Source organism: Calidris pugnax, unplaced genomic scaffold (genome assembly GCF_001431845.1).
Source record: "Calidris pugnax isolate Ruff unplaced genomic scaffold, ASM143184v1 scaffold133, whole genome shotgun sequence".
In the NCBI taxonomy this organism is placed as follows: domain Eukaryota; kingdom Metazoa; phylum Chordata; class Aves; order Charadriiformes; family Scolopacidae; genus Calidris; species Calidris pugnax.
The window spans coordinates 1583564-1603357 of NW_015090977.1; the positions used below are offsets into that span (position 1 = coordinate 1583564).

The window sequence follows — 19794 nt, forward strand, 5'->3', positions numbered from 1 at the left end:
TAAACAATCTAACACAAAACAAAATGCATAAACCACATCCTGCTGCCTGCCATTCCCTAAAAAGTTCTTCTTGTAAAAGCTTTGGTCCTGCCCACAGAGAAAGTATTCCCACTCAGCACATCCTCCTAGCCAATGATGAGACCTGCTGAGGCAAGGGCCTTTACAACATAGAAGAACTGAGTGATCGCTTCCATTAATTTAGCATTCATTGGCCTCTCATCTTGGGACCAGGGGACATCAGATTATCACTTAACTCTGCCTCAAACAGATAATTTTGGAGGCAGCAAGTTAGTCAAATTCATGACTAAATTCCTCTAAGAGGCCAGTCCAAACTGTGACATAGTCTCTTGGACGTACTCTTTGCACTGGCCGGCAGAGCAGAAAAGACTACTGCCATTTGACATCTGTTTGTCGGTAATTCTGAAATGATTTAATAATGTCAGTCCGGTCAAGTCACATCACAAGACTAATCAACAGAGCTGGTCCTAACTGGCCTTAGAAGAGAAGCTTAAGTCAAGGAAAAATTATCCCCCAGGGGAAAATAAACTTCTTCAATACCAGTTTAACCAGCAGCATGTTACTACTCTGAAGAACGAGAGTATTTATAAAATCCCCACACAAGAACGACTCGTGGGGGGGAAGAGGTGACTATGAAATTAAACTATCCACTGGAGAGCAAATTGTAGTTTGTTGGCTCCACTGGGAACAAAAGGTCTACGGCTCGCTGCCCGAGCTCGAAGAGGACATGACTTGCTGTCGGTATTTCCATGAAAGCTGTTATGTGATTCATTAGCTCTGCTGGCCCCTCTCTGCTCCCTCCCTTCCCCCCACACCATCATTAAACTCATCTGTTCTCTTGAGCTCTTGCTTGGCAGAAATGGCGTGCTGACATATAACAGACTTAAAATGAATGGCTCCCACGTTTAGAAGAAAGGAGAAAGAGAAGCAGATGAGATGAGAGAGACTCAAGAGAGGACCCAGAAAAGATCTGACTACACGCCCCAAAAAAAGAAAAACAGAAATTACAAGAAATAATATATACCTAAATACATGGAGACTTTCAAAATCAAAGGTATTTTACAAACTACACATCCTACACTGAAGAATCTCTTCCTCAAACATAGAATGAAGCCACCCCTATTCCAGGACAAAATAGACATAAGAAAACAGATCAATACTGCCTTGGTGTATGCACTGACATTTGATATTCTCATCCAAGCCATGTAAGCATGTTTCACAAATAAGCACAGTCCCAAAAAAAAGCCTAACCCTTGGATAACCCCACCCGTCACCTTGTTCCAACTAGAGAAGTTAACATTTCCTATTCAATTGCTTCTTTCAAGAAAGCTTTTGTGTGTATTGAGTAATTTTTTCCACCTCTTTCCAAAGATATTAATCATCACATCACCTGCAGATGTTTAGAGGATAAACAAAACCCCACCATCACCGTGTCAACCCACGTCAAAGAATCTTAGCACTCCTGTTCAGAAATACAGGCTGCCTCGCTGTTTCCAACACAAACTAATGTTTGAAAGGCTTCTCTCAATAAATACTGGTGCACTGGACAACATTGTGTTCTTCTACATAAAACTTTCATGAAATGTCCCCACTATTTCACAGGTGTTCTGGCTTCTGTTTGTATACTCTAATGGTTCCTTTAGCCTGAGGCAGCCAGTCTCAAAAGCAGGAGGAACCTTCACCATCATTTTGCATCCTTTTTCTGTACTACTCTATCGGTGTTTTCATTCTAAAACCTCCATATGCTTTATAAATATGAATATTGAGAGCACCCAGGTGTAGCAGGAAACACCACTGCTTGCTCACTTCGCCAGTAGGACAGTTTTGGCAAACAAGTGATGCAAACTTGTGTCACAAACCACAAGCATTCTTACAAATGATTGTAAATATGGTTTGAAATAAGTTTTAAATTAGAGAAAAGCCTGTAGAATTTGACATTACAAGCAGTCTCCTCAACTGCTCTTTACACACTTTTACACTCTTCGTAAAAGGTAGATTAACTTAAAGAGATGATATTGAGCTGTTATAAAGTCTTCTAAGTCTTCAGTTCAAAACATAGCCAGACACCAGCAGTGGATTTCTTTGCAGGAAAGACACCATGTAGGATGTCTTACCTTTCTGTCTTCACTTCTCCACAATCCCTTCCCTCAGCCAGCTACATTTCTTTCAGATTGCCCTGTATTAATGGGTTATCTTCAAACTGCTCAGGTTGGGGGCAATGATTTCCTTCCTGTTCCTTGACAGCACTGACCAGCCCACCCAGAACTTTGCGTTATTACAGCTGTGTCTTTATATCCCAAAATTTGATTGTTAGCTGCAGTGTCAGGATCACTCACACGAGCACTAGCAGACTCTGAAAGTGTTGCTTCTGGGACCTATATTACTGTATGTAGTTTTGAAACTAAAACATATCTGTCATAGAACAATGCAAGCACTTCTGTATATCACATTCTAACGTGAAAAACTATTTTTTGCATCCTAGTTGTCAAAAATCAACACAAACGCAGCTTCAGGTGTCTTTACATTACCCCCTGACTTCCAAAGCCAGAGATCTCACACTCAACAAGGAATATGTTGTCAGGATTTATTCTGTCAGCAGTGATATTCCTAAAACTTTTTTTCACGATTAAACAGAGTTTTGAGCAAAATGCTAAGTGTTTTTCAGTCACATCCATACCTTACAATCAGTGAGGACATATTCAAGCAAGACATAGTATAGCCTAACACTTAAACTGAGAAGAGTTTTAAAACCGTTTAGGTGCAATAGAAGCATAACCATTTCCCCTTCAATAAAAAAAAATAAATCACAGGACAAGAGAAAACAAAGGATGAAAGAGATTTTCAAAACCCACAGGGGGTCTGCACACTCATTTATCATCTCTGTTAACAGTAATAATAAGCTGTTCAAATCCCAACACTAGCTCTGAAAAAAATCACAGTCAGTTTTCTCAGACCCTGATCAGAAGTTAGCAGTTTCCCTCCCCATACCTTTATCCATCTCTCCCGTAGTTTATCATCACTATTATCCCTCCTCAAATGACAGTAACATGTTTAGTTCCAGCAAGACTTCTATAGCTGGCAGGGGAATGATTCCAGGGCCTGAGGATGTAGGCAGCCATACTTTCCAGCCTAAAGTTTAACTTTCCCTTAGGGCAGCATTTCTTCTGGTGACTGGATACTGGCAGCTTTTGTGTTCTTCATTAGCCTGCTGATTAACATACTGCTAGAGAGTTCTCCACTACACCTAACTGCTGTTCCAGCACTCACTGGCCCATCTATTGTGAGAGATCCTACAGTAGCAATGCAGTGTTGTCTGCCTCTTGCTTTTCTTCACAGTACGAGAGATCAGGTACATATGTATCTGCTTTTAAAACAACAGCTACGTATCTAACCCAAAGTTATAAAGAAACCCTCATCAAGCAATAATGGAATTTTTGTAATGGAATTTTGTGAATGAAATTCCCATGGCAACAGTAAGAAACAGAGTGCCAGGAAATACAACCTATTCCAGTTTTCTGGATGGTAGAGGGTTCTAAGCTCGAACAGAAAGGAAGAAATAAAGAGCAGAAATCAGCAGGCCTACTGTTTTTTCCTCATCTGGCATTTGAGAAACAAGCTAAATCAATCAAAAGGCAAAACAAAACAGTACCACTGCATCAGGAACAAATTACTAGCCTTCCTAGTGTATAGTACAGACATTTGGCACAAAGGGAATTAGATCTACCTGATACTAGCTCTTGGCTTTATAGAAAGTCTGCTACTGATTAACATGCAAAGCGCTACACTTCTGAAAGGACAATGGTGGGAAGACCTTCCACAAAGCCATCATTTTAAATTCTAAGGCCTGGTAAATTTCAGGCCTCAAGCCACAAACAATGGTAAAAGCTACCACAGCCAAGCTGCAGATCCTGACAAGTTGCATGTACAGCACTAGATAAGCCTTCTAACTTTTTAGCTGCATCATGCAGACTATGTAAAATAATCTGTCAGGCATTAAGGTCCCTCCCTTGGAGGCATTCCGTTCCAATCAAAGGATTTCTTTCAGAAAAAGCTTCCCTAAGGACGGTGCTGCGATCTCAGGTAGGGAGCAGTAACAAATACCATTTACAAGGCACAAACAGCAGTAATTTCTGTAGCAGGCTCCAAGCCATCAGCATTAGCCGTGACAACAGCCTCTGTTTCCGCTCGGTGGGACGCTGCGGTGAAACCCCCCCGGAGAACAAAACCCATCCCCTGCAGGACCAGCCCCGAAAGCCGCAGGCAGCAGCCCCGATAGCTCCGTACAGACCTTGATCGTGCTCCTCCACTCGCCCAGGCTGGTTGCCCATCTTCGGTCACTCCCCCGGGCTCTTCCCCGAGCTCCCCTACAAGCCCGGCGCCCCGCTCATGCTCGGTGGCAGAGGCGGACCTGCCTCTATCTGCTTTAAACGTCTACGCTTCAGCCAACTTAAAAAAAGGAGGGGTGGGGGGGTGTGGAAATAAATAATAAAAAGTCAGCTCCTTCCTAGTTCCTGGCACCAGGAACAGAGCCTGCTGCTCATGCTGAAGCAGCTGTGGCTCTCCCTCCTACCTCATTACAATATTATGCACTAGAAGGCCGGGCTGTGCAGTTAATTAGCTGCCTGACTGCTGGAATAAAAGGAGGGGGAGAAAGAGAGGCAGAGAAAAGAGCCGAGAAAGGAGGAGCGAGTCGCCGAGCGGTGCGGGCCACCCAGGGGCGGGCACCGCAAACTGCAGCCGCTGCGGGGAACGGCGCCGGGGGAGTCAAGCCTGAACCCACCACCGGGCTCCACCGCAGCCAAGAACTTCCCTTGGAAACTTCAGCAGGACTTCAGGACCCCAACACAGCCACGGCAAGCCCCCCAACTGCCAGAGAGCTGTTTCTAGGTCAGAAATTTCAAAACAAAATACCGAAATGCAGCTGAGAGTGAAGAAGGGCAGAAGGACCTTCAGCAAAAGCAGCCAAATGGCCCCAAAGCAAAGACAAAATTCATTTTGCCCCTAATTCACAGCACCTGAAGCTTGTTTACCATGGAGCAAACCGACCCCACCCATAGGTCTAACTGCACTGGAGAGTAGAGGTGCACTGGCTAAGGACTGCTCTTAACTAAGCTGTCACAAGAATTAGGAGACCAAATTTCAGAATGCTCAGCATCTTCTCCAAACTTACAATACCTAAAATATGCTGAAATGGAGACTGAACCCCTCTGAAAACCTGACAATGATTGTGAGCATCAGCCCTTTCTGAGAAGTCCTATCAGATTTGTTCCAATATCCTCTGGGGATCTCAAGCTCTTTTTAGCTTCAACTGGTGCCAAGAATACTCAGTACGTTGCAGGTTCACATCTATATTATAAAAACAATGTACAGGATACACTGAATGCTATTAAAATCTCATTCTCTTTGTTGAAGTAAGGACACAATAGTTTTTTTAGGAATAATAAACCATCATAGTGATTTCCAAAATTACCCTCATGCTAGTTCCTCGCAAACACTGAAAAAAGCCAACCAAACCTGACAGCCACTACTACACCTAGAAGCTGCAACCACAAGTATGGTCGACATACCAGATCTCTACCATCATTATTTTTGACTATGACTTGTTCAGCAAGAGCAGCTGCATGAGGCAGCCCTACCCAGCGAGACTGGCCAACAGCCAGTTTTTCCAAGAAAGAAATCAAGATGCTCCTCGCTAATGGAGTCATGATCTACATGGGAAACAAGAATACTAATGGCTCCAGTGATCAATTTCCATTACATGGAAAATTAACAGTCACCTTCTTAAAGTTTTGGTTTCTACAAGAGGGTTAAAAACAAATTCAGAAACAATAAACCAATATGTGTTCTAGGCTCAAAACAGATTGAAAAGAAACCGTACAGAGATTAATCTAGCTACTTGTGAATCCATTGTTTCCAATAAAGTCTGGAGATCATTCAATATGATAGAAACAGAAATTTGCTAATATTTCAGTAGAACAAGGCAAGATTGGTGTCAATCTTCAGTTTTTCATTGTTCTTGCTCTGATATTTTATGGATGAAGCTAGAAGTTTTCATACAGCTGTCTATATTTGGATGACATTACACAAAACTCCTGTCTCCTATCTTATGACATGCCAAGTATAAAGTGCTTTGTTTAATGAATAAGTTCTATAAAAAAGGATCATTGATAGCGTGTTCTTCTTCTAAAAGTCATCTTACAGTCTCTTACATCTTGTATCGTATTAGGATGGGTCCTCAGCTTGCCCTTCTCAAGGGTCCATATACAAGTGTTCTCCAACTGCTGTTGAAACACGTCTCCAAGACAAAGAGATTTTCTTCCATTGTAGACTAAAGAGCAACTTCTGCTTTTCTTCATCAGGGTTCACCAGAGGGATTGTATTAGCCAAGATAATCTCTTGGGTTGATAAATCCTGACACTGAGCATTTATTATTTCAACACCTGCTTTCTATTTCTGTAACACAAAAGGGAATAGTGTAACAGGGTCCCAGTACAGTATGGGGTGCAAGCCTGGAGTAATTATAAAATGTAATCACTGAGTCAGAGCAAACACAGCTGAAATCTGAGCACTGTAGAAGAGTCACAACTGGAAGAATCAATCTATTATTTTTGACAGTGGCACGAAACAAAAGTCAGAACGTTCTAACACCATGATAGGGAGCATGATGTCAGGCAAAAGACTTCTAGCCTAACTCCACAGTGAAAGGTAAAGTATGAGTTTTAAAATATAGCTATAGCCTGAGCAGAGGTCACGGAGAAGGGATTACTGTTTAGGGAACTTGCAGCTCAAACTGAGGAAAAAGAAAATGGAATAATGGCAAGCACTATTCTAGCATAGTCACTAGGTAATGAATTATAATAGACACATAGCTAAATCTTTAGGCAACTACTTGTTATCTAAACATTTTACATTATTTTTCCTTCCTCAGGAATAAAAGTATTAAGATGAATGAATTAACAATTTCATCTTTAAAGCAAATTAGCTGATTTATTTCTAGGCAAGAAGTCTGACTCATCCCTTTGTGCTATCCACTTGTGGGACTGCCAATAAAACCCCACAAACACCCCTTTTCTATATAGTGAGAATAGGAATGAATTAATCAAGGGGTGACACACATAATTCTTCCAACTCACTAGTCAAATGACAGGACTTACTTGACAGGCCTAACTTTTTCTTGCATCCTACTCTCACAACAAAGCAAATGAATTAGTGTAACTTGTTCAAATTGTAACCCATCTCAAAAGAAAAAAGTGCGAAGATGCCACAAAATGATCTCCAATTTCCAGTGGCCAGACACCTGACAGTTTCTTCAGAAGTCCAAGTTCTGAAGAAGTTACAGATGCTGAGCAGGACATCCAGGGGCTGGGCCTTCTGGCCAACACTGAACTAAACTAAATGGGTCCTAAGGCTGGACACTGACTATCAATACCAGAGTTCACACTACCATGCTCTACTTCTTCCATTAATGCTACAGATTTTGTGAGCACTAAGTACATATTCAGCAGGGAAAAGAAATCTGCAGAGCAGCATATGTCATGCACAGTAGTGGACCCCAAAGGATTAAGAACACAACATCTGTGTTGAAACCCAAAAGAAAGAGCAAATGTATTTTTAACCATGCTAAAAACTGAATTTTTGTTGTGAGGGTAATTGGTGAGGTCATAGTTAAGTTCATGGCACAGAACTCAAGCCTTCCAGGAATCTGAGATGTAGCTGTCATTCCCTCCTGCTTACATTAGATTTTAGTACTGTAAGGCCAACCAAGAGCTGCCAAAAAGAAAAAAAAAAAACACAGTGGAAAAAAATTATACAAGGAATGCCAAGCCCTTTCCTGATATGCATACTTGTAAGACCAGGCCAGCTTCGCGTTCCTTTCTTTCACTCCCTCCCATTCTTAAGTGCAAACGCAATGGCACTCTGCCAAGGCATTTCAGCTGTGACACATTTAGGCCTAGAGAATTTGTGTTAAGGATCATTTCTCTTCAAACCAGCTGAAGGGAAGCTGATCATTAACCTGAGGCAGGTAGTCAACACAAGGTTGTGTTGACTTTGCTGAACAAGTTCACTAAAGAAGCCTGAAAAGAAATGAAAACTGAGAGATCATAGGTTTGTACTATTCCTGGACCATCCAAGCACGCTCCTCGTTCTGTTTAGGTATCCCCCTAGCAAGGCTTGGTGATCATCACAGTTTGCTTACAGCTGTAATGGATCTTCTCTATACATGTTCTCTTGAGCCAATTAACTGTCAACAATTTAATGAATCAAGTCATTACAGTCTTTAAGATTTAGGATTTCAGTATCCCTACCACACACTGAATCCTCTTAACTGGCTCAGGTCCCAGGGTGGCAAACACGTGCCAACAAAGTCATTCTCTGGGGAACATACAACATAGAAAGGGTCTCTCTTTCACAGTTTTAGCAAGAAGCTGCACACAAAATCTTAGAATGTGTTAATACAGATTCAGTGCAGTAAATGCAAATTGTGCAATAGATTAGGACAGCAACAAAATTAAAAGAGTTAAGTGCTGCAGACGGTGTTGTCAGCAGAAGTTAATTCTTACTTGTTTAATAATGCAAGATGACAGCAGACAGCCTGTGAATGCCTCTCAAAGAAACTGTTCTTCTTAACAGGATCAGGTATCGGAAATCCCAACAGACAATCACTAAAATGCATTTCTCTTGCTCTGTTCCCAGTTATGGAAGAAGGTTCATACAATACAACCAACAACAGAACAAAAGAATAATTGTATCCGTCAACCTTCACACGCCATCTCCAGAAGAAGAAGAGAGCATCCATTGATAGATCTCTCTAGTTCAAGGAATCACAGGACCAAGACCTCGAGCCAACAGATATCAGAGTTTAATAAGACCACAGCTATTTTCTCATTAAAGAATTACTGAGCTCCTTCTGCCCTACTGGAATAAGTGCCTTTTCTGATTAAAATATCCTACCAGAGAAAAGTATTTATCAAAGAGGAATCCTGAAGAGCAGTCATGTGAAGCAGTGCCCATTCCGAGCCATCGTAAGATGGAGAACTGCCCACGGGTTACAGAAAGAAAGATTAGCATAACATGAAAATTTAACATGGCAGCTAACATCATACAGGAACTTTTTCAGCAAAGGCATCAGAAAAAAAGATAACTGTAAGGAGAATGAAGAGAAACTTGACAAGTAACTGCCACAAACTAAACCTGGAATGCCAAATTTGATCTACCTCAATTCTTGAGCTTTCACTTCAGAGGTTTGTGGCTGAAATCTTCTAAAATGATGCTGATATTTAGTGTGATTACTTAATACCTGGGGAAATCACAGCTACAGGAAATATTTTGGTGATGTCAGAGAGGTTAAGGTTCAGATTCACATTTGCACCAATAGGTTACAAACACCCGTGCAGGTGTGTGTGGAGATGTCAATATGCATATCCAGCTACATGTAGAGCTATGGATGTAAACCTAGACTTAAATTTCCACATTGTTTTACATGTTAAATTCCTGCAGTACTACTTGCCTATTTGAATGACATCTTGACAAAGCAATTTTTTTGACTCTTCCTTTCCCTTCTATATCAGATCTGGAGCTAGAACCTCTTTTTCTTTATAAGAAAGCATAATTATGCAAGAACTGTGTTGCACCTGGAAAGGGCAGCAAAACGCAACCAGCTTTCCAGATGAAGTTTTAAAGCATATTTATTGTGCCTGGGAAACCCCAGATGAGATCAGTCATTTGGTTTCTAGTGAAGTCTTGTGGAACAGAACGTACCGATCTCATTAGTGTCTCTCACACTTGTCTCTATCTTTCACAAGAAAAAAATGAGACAGTAACGAGTCCGAACGCAAAGTGCAGCAACCTCGCTACAAACCTATAGCAGTCCTTTGATGTGACAGATCACAAAAAGCAGGGCCTGTCAAAAACTGATGTATGGGAGAGTAAAAGGCCTCCAAGGTCAGAGAGCTGTCCTTCAAAAGAAATCACTTTCCTTTTTCCTGTTCTAATTGGGGTGCAGAAGAATTAAACTGTCAATTACTTTTTTCTCAACGACCCTTTTAAACAAAGATTTTTTTTTTTTTTTTTTAGAGAAATACTTCTCTTGAATTTTCTGACTGTAGAGAATGCTTCTAGTCTGGATTAGTTTCACATTATCTTAAATGGTTACCCACCATCAGAAAGTGCCAAACACTTGCCAAGCAGAGATGTTAGCAAAAAGAAGACAGTAAATTTGATAGACTCCATATATCAATCTTAAATAGGAATCTCAAAATACCTCTATACTTTCTATAAACACGCAGGAAGCTCTAAAATCTGTGGTCTGCCACATTTTCAATTTTGATGGGAAAGAAGTGCATCTAACCAGTGTTATGTGCAATAAAACCATACACCAGTCTCACCTCTAAAATCAGCCACAGCTGAACCTGTTCAGGTTTCACAAGTGTCACTGACACCTCCCCAGCACTAGCACCAATGCTGGTAGGGGGCAGTTCACCTCATTCAGTTAAAACTGAATATCATCACTATCAACACAGGAAAGTTACAACCAACTATGTTTTAGAGGGAAATCAAGATTCTTCTTTTTACATAGATTACACCACAAACAAACAGTGATGGACAAGTTCCTTATTGGAACTGAACATTATTCCATCCAAACTGTTCCACAATAGAATATAATCTCCAGGTCCATCTATAGCTTTCACTGATTATGCCAAATTTCTTGGTGTTTTTATTTTACCATTTAATATGCCAGGCTAATTACAACAGCATGCTTTGTACAGCTTCATTTCTAATGCTGGCAACGTTCCATTCTGGGATTAGTAGCTTTTGTCCAGGTAACCTGCAGAGTTCAGAGTCTCGACACTAGATGCCTAGGAGATAATTGAAACTCTAAATATCTTTGAGTTTGCCTCCTCTATACTTCTGCATTGGCAACGACTCCAACCATTGACGTTCATCAACTCAGCAGGCACGCACAGAAAGCCACACACTATTTCAGCTAAAGCAAAAGTGTGCCAATTATTGATTTTCCCATTTTATACACAAAAAAATAAGTGGCCGTTTCTGATGGAACACAGGATGACACCCTCCCATTCCTGCTGGCATCTTGGCTTCTCCTGGCCTCCAGAAATATACCACATCCCACAGTCATTGCGAGAAGGTATAGTACCTGTCTTCCAACACAGCTTGAGCTTTAGAAAGATCCTGAGCTTGTCAGTAAAATACTGGGGATTTCTCTAAATTAAGTGATTATAACATTGTTATTGACAGTTTCCTACCGCTTCTATGGCAAATTCACTAGGTCTATATAGATTTAGGCTTTACTTAGGAATAACAAAATAAGCTGATGAAGCAGCCTGAGAAAACAAGTATGGCTATCTGTTACTTACGTTTCAAGGATAACTGATACTTCATATCGTAGCAGGCAGATCTTGATATAAAAATCAATATATTTTGTGAGAAATGGGGGTGCCTGAAGTGCTCTGAATGCTTTTGAATTACGTGCTCACAGCTCAGCCCAGCCACACATCCTGGCTGTGTCTCTTTCCTAATGTCCAGCATAAGACTTATTTTTTTTTTTCTCTTGAAGAACCTGACAGCTAATAGCTGCTGGCACTGAAATAACAGCAGGGAAGCATGTGAACATGATTAAACTAGGCAGCCTTGAGGGAAATTTTCAGAAAGTGCTTGAGCAGGGAGTTTGTAGGGAGTGAGTGACAGAATCAAAAGCAAGGATTTGGAATTACTTCTAGGACCCACTGAGCAAGCAATCTCACCTGTCTGAACCCCAAATTTTCCATTTGCATACCAGCACTACCATATAACGCTCTTCACAAGAGGTATATGATCACATAAACAGCTTTGCAATTCTCTGTAAAATAGCATGATTTAAGGTAATTTGGCCTGCAAGCCTTGAAAGATCAGAATCTGAAAAAAATCACCTTTTTCCTGTAATCTTGAACCTTAAGGAAAAGAGAGTTTTTAATGAAGATATAAATTTCTCTATTGAAACATTTTAAAATAATTTCTTTACTATACAGCTTCGTAGATTGGATGGCTTTATGAGTGCATGCATTAAAATAAACTTTTTTCAAGATTAGTGCCTACTTCCTGTTTTGCAATTTTTCCAGCTCTTTTTTATCTACTGAAACATTAAAAGCAATGAAAGAGCTCTGTAAGTTTGGTTTTAACAGAAAACCAAATTGCTACTTCAGGACAGTACATGGAAAGACATAACACTGGATAAGGAAGCTGAATCCAAGACATTTATTTCTCCCTGCATGTGATTTCCCATTACTTGGGATTTCAGAACTGCCAAGCAGTTACAAAGCCAAATATCACAGCACAGGACTTCCAGCCAGAATCTGTCTCCAGTTCCCTTTGCTCAACTTGCCAAGAATGGACACATGAGATTGGCCTCATCTCCCTTGAAGTTGCTTATGATTTACTGCATTAGCTTCCAACACAGCAGACAGGGGTAGTTATGTCAGCAAAAGGCCAGAATGAATAACTTAAACTCCACCAAAGGCAGCAAACAAACAAGCCTATTTAAACAAGCAACCTTAATGTCAATTATTTATTATCTGCAGTATTTGGAACACGTGCTATCGCTCAAGGTCAACATACAAATGTTGGACAGTCACACCCAAAGAAGAAACTCCAGCTTTTTGAATTTCCATACCTTGTTTCTTTCAATTTCTCTTACACATCACTATAATACCAACTGAGTACTGCCAGACTGTAGCTGGAACTAATATAATATCATTCCAGTAAAATAATCAAATGGCTCACTTGAATAACAGGCAAAGAAAACCCAATCTAAAAAGCACAAACAAGCCAAGGAGGAAGACATGATGCCCGCAGTTAAGACATGAAAGGAAAATGCAGAACTGATGAAGGCAATCAGAGAAGCCAAAGAAAGTGGTTTCAGAATGAAATTTCAAAACTTAAACAGTTGGTGATGCACACAAACACCTGCATTTCCCAGCTACACAAACATCCTTATTTGGATTAGCTCCAGAGTCAGTTAACATTGCAGTGTTGTCTTGATCACAGTCAGAGACTATTTGAGATGCCATTTCAATAATATATAGTGGTTGAAAATGTTCTCTCCTTTTCTACTTAATGTTCCCAGGAACATGTTGTGCCCTCTGTCATAACTGATTTTTAATTTTCCTCTTAGCAACAACATACTGTATTATAATATGGCTATTGCTATTTTCTCATAGTGTGACAATCTAAAAGTAGCATCCAGCTTTGTAACCCTGCTCACTAATATTTAGCACCTTTGAGTGGCCATGATAGCGACGCATTCTCAGAACATAGCTAGACTTTAGGACTATGGAACCACTGTGAAAATTAAGACATGTAAGATACAGGTATTTTTGAAAACATGCTCTTCTAAGACCTGGTACAGTTCTCTCCAGGTTAAAAGGAATTTTAGAGGGGTATCACATATATTCTTACTGTTTATCTACACAGTATACATGCTCCACACTTGCCATCTTTTCACTTAGCACATATTCCCATTCATACTACTACAGGTGCTGATGCAAAGCAATATAGGAGATCAGATCTAATGATGTAATTTAAATTGGCAAAACAATACCCAGATGTAACTTGACCTCCATAAACCATTTTGCCCTTTGTATTTCAACCTGTCATCATCATAAATCTTATCCCTCCTCCAATCCTAGTTATTATGCATGCATGCAGAAGGGGGCTCTCTATTCCAGTGCTAGGATTTTTGTATCAGACATATGTATTACATTCTGGACTCCCTGCAGTGCTGTTTCCCTGGCTGCATTCCCAGGATCCTATGCTGCATCATCTGTACAGGTTTTCTCCCCACGTTACTCCTCCCAAGCATCTTTTGCCAGCATCATGCCTCTTTATTGGCTGGTGAATCTTAAATGCCTTTGTATGTGACTAGTCACTATTAAATTTGAGGATTTACATACCAATTAACAGCAGAACAAGATCTGTCCTTGGGTTACTGTGAAGCACTTAAGCTGTTACAAAATGCATTATTTTCTTTCAAGGGTGAGGGGAAGTATATAAAGATATTTTTTCTTCTTTTTTTTTCCCCCTACCTCTCACAGAAATCCTTTTCTGATTAGTAACATTGTTCTGTCACGGAGCCAAACCCTTCAGAGGCAAACGGGGAGGTCATGGTCAAATTTAATAAGATCTCGCATTCCCTTGGAAATGCCACCAGGGAGCAGACAAAAGCAAGCGTTTGCTGAGCTCCTGGGGGAAAGCCGAGCGTTTGCACAGGAGCCCTTGGTATGCAGATGGTGTCGCTGCCTTTAGAAACAGGCTTAGATTTGAAACCCATAGGAACAAGCTGATGGGGCTAACACACCGTGGCTTAGGAGCACAAGCTATACATGAAGATGCTAGGGCTGGGTCTTTGTTCTCTCATCTCTGCTGCGTCCCAGGAACAGCAGGGTAACTGCTCTGCTCATTCAGCACAGGGAGAAGAGAGAATGCTATTGATATGTGGTGAAAATGTAAGAAAAAGCAAGCTTTCAATGGGTTTTATGGCCCTGCGAGGCAGTGGGCTGGGTACCTGTGGGGCGCCAGCGCCCCCGCCTGGCCACACTGCCCGGGTTCACCCCCCGACGGCTCCTGGAAGCCCCTGGCTGCTCCCTTTTCTCTTTAGATGAGGGATTTGTGGGGTGTAGGATGCACTGAAAGGCCAGTCTGCAAGGCATTGTGCGTCTCATCCTATATGCCGCGTATTACAGCAGGTGAGGTATAGCTGTGCTATAAGGCGGGGGACGAGGAAAACTCAGCTAGGATTTGGGTAAACCAAGCAACACTCACAGCACATTCCATATAAAGCAGATTGTTGTCCAGAATCTTTGTATCTACCTGTGCTGGGCTTCAGTCGACTCTCAGCAAGCTCAGAAATTGCTCCTGTTGTAATGGTCTTCTTCAGTCGAGAGACTCCAGACGCTGCTGTCACCCCTGGTTTTGTCAGCATGTCGTCGCTGCTGGCCCTCTTCAGCTGCAACACAGACATCTTGTGAGCAACCAGAAGATTAAGACCTTGAGTATTCCCATCAAGTAGTTCCAAATGCAAGGTTCCCGGGAGAAAAAGAACATTTCTATGAAGTAACCCTATGGGAATACTTCGATAACCGTACTAAATTTTTAATTAATTTTTATATTTGTTTTGCATTCTAGATATTTGTGAAGTGGGTTAAGAGACACTACTGTTTCAATAGCAAAGAATGAAAATGGGAAAGACCGTTCAAATAAGCAAATAATTGAAAGGCAGGGAGAAAACAGTTTACAGGAATAGCCTACTGCTCACATCTTGCTGCGAGCAGCATTCAGATTTTCTCACTGGTTTACATTTAGTCAAGTATTTGGGCCTGTGCAGATAAGTGCCAGTTGCAGAGCCTGGCACACTGAGTAGGTCAAAGCAACAAATAACTGGCCCTTAATCTGTCTATCAAAAAAAATAATAATGAAATCCTAAAAGGATCTGCTGGTTCTTGTCCCTCCACTCAGGATCACGTAGTTTTGTCCCAGTGGTGCCCTTAGATCCTCTGAAGAGGCTTCTGAGCAATCCCAATAGCAAGTAACTGCCAGTTCCTTCCTGTGTTTGTCAAACAGGAGTCACCAACCTTTGGGGCCTCATAAAGCAGGTCATCTGACACAAACAGGGAAGATGCTGCAGATCAAGCCAAAAATGTAAAAATCATTTTTAGCTAAGCAGCTCAGGCTGCCACGACAAAACACAAAAGCAGCCGGTGCAAGATCCAACGCAATTACCAACTGGAAATCCCTTATCCATGGTTTCAGTTATTTAGCCTCCTTGTTTATTGAAAAGCTGTGATCAAAGATGGCAAATCATCTCGTGGCAGGACCTGATAGTATTTTACTGGGTAGCAGAAACCAGAAAGTCTGTTCACAAGAAAGCATTTTGTTCATGTGACCACCAAGGAAATCATTCACAGCACAAAGAGGCATTGGTTTTCAGAACTGAATTCTCCAGAGTTCTGAAGATTAATGCTGATACTTTTCATAAGCTTGGAAGAAGATAAACTATTTGCTTTACAGGGTATTATATAGTACATAGGGTTTTTAAACCTATTAGCGGATATTGTTATAATTTACTTAGTAAGCCTTATTGGACATGAGAAAGCAAAGGTAAAGCAAGTCTACTCGTAATGCGTACTCAAGAAATCCAAGCAATAAAAGCACAATGAACTTAAGATTCCAGGAGAAACACTGAAATTATGTTGCTTTTGTTGAAGAAGTTGAAATTTATCTCAGAACTTAGATCAGCTGCTTTCCTATTTGTGTGCCTCCCATAACAGTCTGTGTACTTCTAATAACAGCCTCTAATTAATTTCAGGAAAAATACTTTAAGCATTTTAAAAGACCAAAGCTCTGGAGAGTCTCCCTAGAGAAGTATTTTTTCTATCCTTTTCATTTTGTGGACACCTAAACTGTTTTCACAAATCAAAACCTACTTCCTTTGAAGTCGTCCAGTGACACCCAGGGGGTCCATGAACCACAGGCTGAAAACCACTGCTTGGGTTAAACGAAAATAGAGCACACAACAAGCACCCTCCCTATTTAGTGGTTCCTGAATGTAAAAATCTTTAAAGAAAATGTAGTCTCTCAGCTCCAATTCTTTCTCCCTTTCATCTCTTCCTCCGACTCAGAGTCTGTGGTTTCCTGGACCCTGTGAGCACGTATGTTTCAATAGCTGGAGTGTTGATGTGCTCCAGGATACCAAACAGCTAACGTTTTGCCTTCTGGCAAGAGGTTTTGTCAGCTCACTTTTAGGAACAGAATGGAACAATCTGACTTTCTGACCTTTAAAGACTTCTGCAGTCTCTCTAAAGCAATTTCTTTGGTGTAGCTTTTCTACAGCAGCAACTCTAAGTTTGCCATTTATTTTTTTCCATCTTCAAAGTTAAGGCAATTCCCTCACACAAAGACAGTATGAAAAAACCCACTCATACCTTGTAAAGAGACAGCGTCTCCCCCATCAAACGTGAAGTATTTTCAGAAACATGCATTAGTCTAATATACAACACATTTGTAATCTCACTAGGCTTAATACAGAGGGTCAAGCCCACTCCCAAGTCTCAGGGTGTAATAATGTTCCAGGCCTAAACCAAAGCTTTAACCCAGAACAAGGCTGTAAGGCCTGCACAGTCCCTGCTGGTTAGTACCTTGCTGAGCCGAGACTCAAAGGCAAGCGAAGTTGAGGACTTGGATGTCTTCATTCCTGTTGAGGTGGTGGAAAGCGGTTTTCCTCTGTCAACCCCATGACTCCCTTGTTTTGCCATTGCAGTCCAAGGCCTGGCAGTACTCTTCATTTTCTTCCCAAATAGCTCAGTCTACAGAACCTAAAAAAAATTTGAATAATATTATATATATTTAAACACAGAGAAACATAAACTGTCTATATACCATCTGAAAGAGAGCAGCAGAGTTATCTGGCATTAGTTTAAAGGGCTGAAGAGAACATGCTAAACTTTGTTCCCTTATCTCATACCCATCAAAACTCAGCCCAGAGAAACCCTCAGAGCAGGCTGCAGCCACTTATATTTTTCACACTGAATGATAACATGAAACAGCACAGAAGGAACACTGACTTTTTTTGGGACTGCAGAAGTCAGAGACCTTTATCAGCCACAGGAGAACACCTGCCAACACTGAAGCACAATGAAAAGAATATTTTAACTGAGAACACTGGAGTCCGCAGCTATTGAAGACAACCTTGGGATAAAAAGAAAACTACTTCTCTTACTGTTAGATCCAGCATCTTCAACTGAAGTAACACTCAATTTTTAAAACTCACACTAGAAGCAAGTTTCCTCAGTCGTACAGAAAATAAGATATATTAAGCTTATCAGAGTCTTCTGGAGAAGCAACAGTTGATGTTGCCACAGTGATAAAAAGATGTCTCACAATACCAAGATTTACAAAACATGGTGAAAAAAAATATCAACTTCCTGGCAAACAAAAACCCAAATCCACTATTCCTCAGAGATAAGCTTATGCAAGAGAGGAATCCTGCCAGGAATCAGTAAACAGACATGAATTCCACCACCACCCCCCCCTTTTTTTTTTTCTGGATATAGTTGAACAAATTTAATCTGCCAGTAAGAACAACTAGTCTGTTTCTCTCAGTACGTAGACAGCTGCCAATTAAATAGCAAGCTCAACTCTTGTAGACTTAAAGCCATAAATTTTCCCCAGCCATTGCCCAATCCAAACTGGGAACAGAATAACAGAATTAGTTGGATTTAAAAAAAAAACCAAAAAAAACAAAAACACAAAACCATAAAACACCTCACCAGTCTGAGTTGGGAATGGGAGGGAAGAGAGATTGCCTGGTATCTCCTCCTCCACTTCAGTACAAGCAACATTTTTCTTCTGCAGCTTCGTTTTCTAAAATAGACACAGGATGTAGCTGTCTATCAGTCCTGTGTGGGCAGAGGCTAACTTGCTCCTTGTCTGTTAAACAGGTAACCAGGAGATGTGCACAGAAATCAGCCTCCTGTCTCAGCTAGAGCCTTGCACTTGCAGAGAGCACATGCTGTTTATCACACAGGAGCCCGGCTGGGCCAGCACGAACTTGGACAACAATCCTTTGATGGAGATGCCAAAACAATCTCTTCCTGGCTGAATCAGTGGAAGGGCTTAGGTCACATTTTGTGTCTCATAATTTGTTTTATACTTTATTTCACGTTCACAAAGAAGAGCACTCACTGAACTCATGGGAAGCAAATCTGTTTGGGGCCAAGTTGTATTTGACAGTGACAGCACCTTCCAGGTGCCACGATGGGTTATTTAAGGAGTGTTTTGCTGCACAGAGGCAGAAGGGAATGTCAAGTGCTCTGCTGCTTTCTTACAGAGAACAAAGCTAGCAAGTGACATTTCCTCTATTTATCCTTGGTGCCTCTTGCAGGGAGGGCTGTCTACTTTCTCCACAGCTCTAACCTGTCAGCTCCTAAATAGAGAAATAAAAAAAAGTTAGTAGTTATTATTATTACTAAATATAGTCATTATTCCATTAAAATTCTTAACACATACATGGAGCCACCAACTGATCTCATCAGGGGAGAAAGCCTCTGTTGATGATTATGCTGATCACCTGGTTCCTTTTTTAAAGCCCTGACAGATACATAAGCTATATTACAATAGATAATAATGGTTAGCATTCCCACAGTTCATGATCTACCTTAGCAAGCTTTGGTGCTTTATATTATTTAATAAACTATTTTTTAATGGGCATAGTGTTTCACTGTATTTATATGGGTAAACAAGCAACTACATATGCAAACTATCTTCCTGATTAAGATCTTCAAATTATGCAGATTTTGGTTGTTGCAGATCCAGTGGTTGCACATGCGTTTTGCTTTATTACACCCTCTGGATTTCTTCATAACTATCTCATACTTTCCTGCCTTAAGGTGTACAGATGCTTTCTTGATATCCAAAAGAATTTAATTTTGAGTCGTCCATGGCATTTTAAAGTAGCAGTGGAATGATATGCTCATTAGTAAAAAGAAAAGGTACTTAAAACAAAAAAGAAAAAAAACCAACCAAAAAACAAACCACAACTCAAGAAATCCAGCCAGTAGCCTAAGGCAAACCGGCTTTTTCATGTAATGTTAGCTGAATTACGTGCCATGTGGTGTTTATAATATTTTACTATGCCAAGCAGATTAAACTAAAATTGGGAAGAGTCTATTTGGATTTATTAGTGTTTATTAGTTTTCTACATATTTATATGGGAATCAGCATTTGTAA

The 19794-nt window shown here is 40.7% G+C and overlaps 1 protein-coding gene across 5 annotated transcripts in view; it reads right to left on the bottom strand.

Annotated features, from left to right (window-relative positions):
* The window catches only part of SPECC1 (sperm antigen with calponin homology and coiled-coil domains 1), a 96803-nt gene that overhangs the window by 57860 nt on the left and 19149 nt on the right, over window positions 1-19794 (bottom strand). For 3 of the 5 annotated variants that reach the window (XM_014953192.1, XM_014953191.1, XM_014953195.1), the window contains exons 2-3: window positions 17205-17381; window positions 14881-15016 (exon numbers count right to left, since the gene is read on the bottom strand). In XM_014953192.1, coding sequence (XP_014808678.1) covers window positions 14881-15016; window positions 17205-17351 — 283 coding nt within the window. In that variant the 5' untranslated portion in view covers window positions 17352-17381. Of the gene's footprint in view, window positions 1-4306; window positions 4640-14880; window positions 15017-17204; window positions 17382-18335; window positions 18352-19794 lie in introns of those variants that run through there. The other 2 variants (XM_014953193.1, XM_014953194.1) reach the window with 2 other exon arrangements.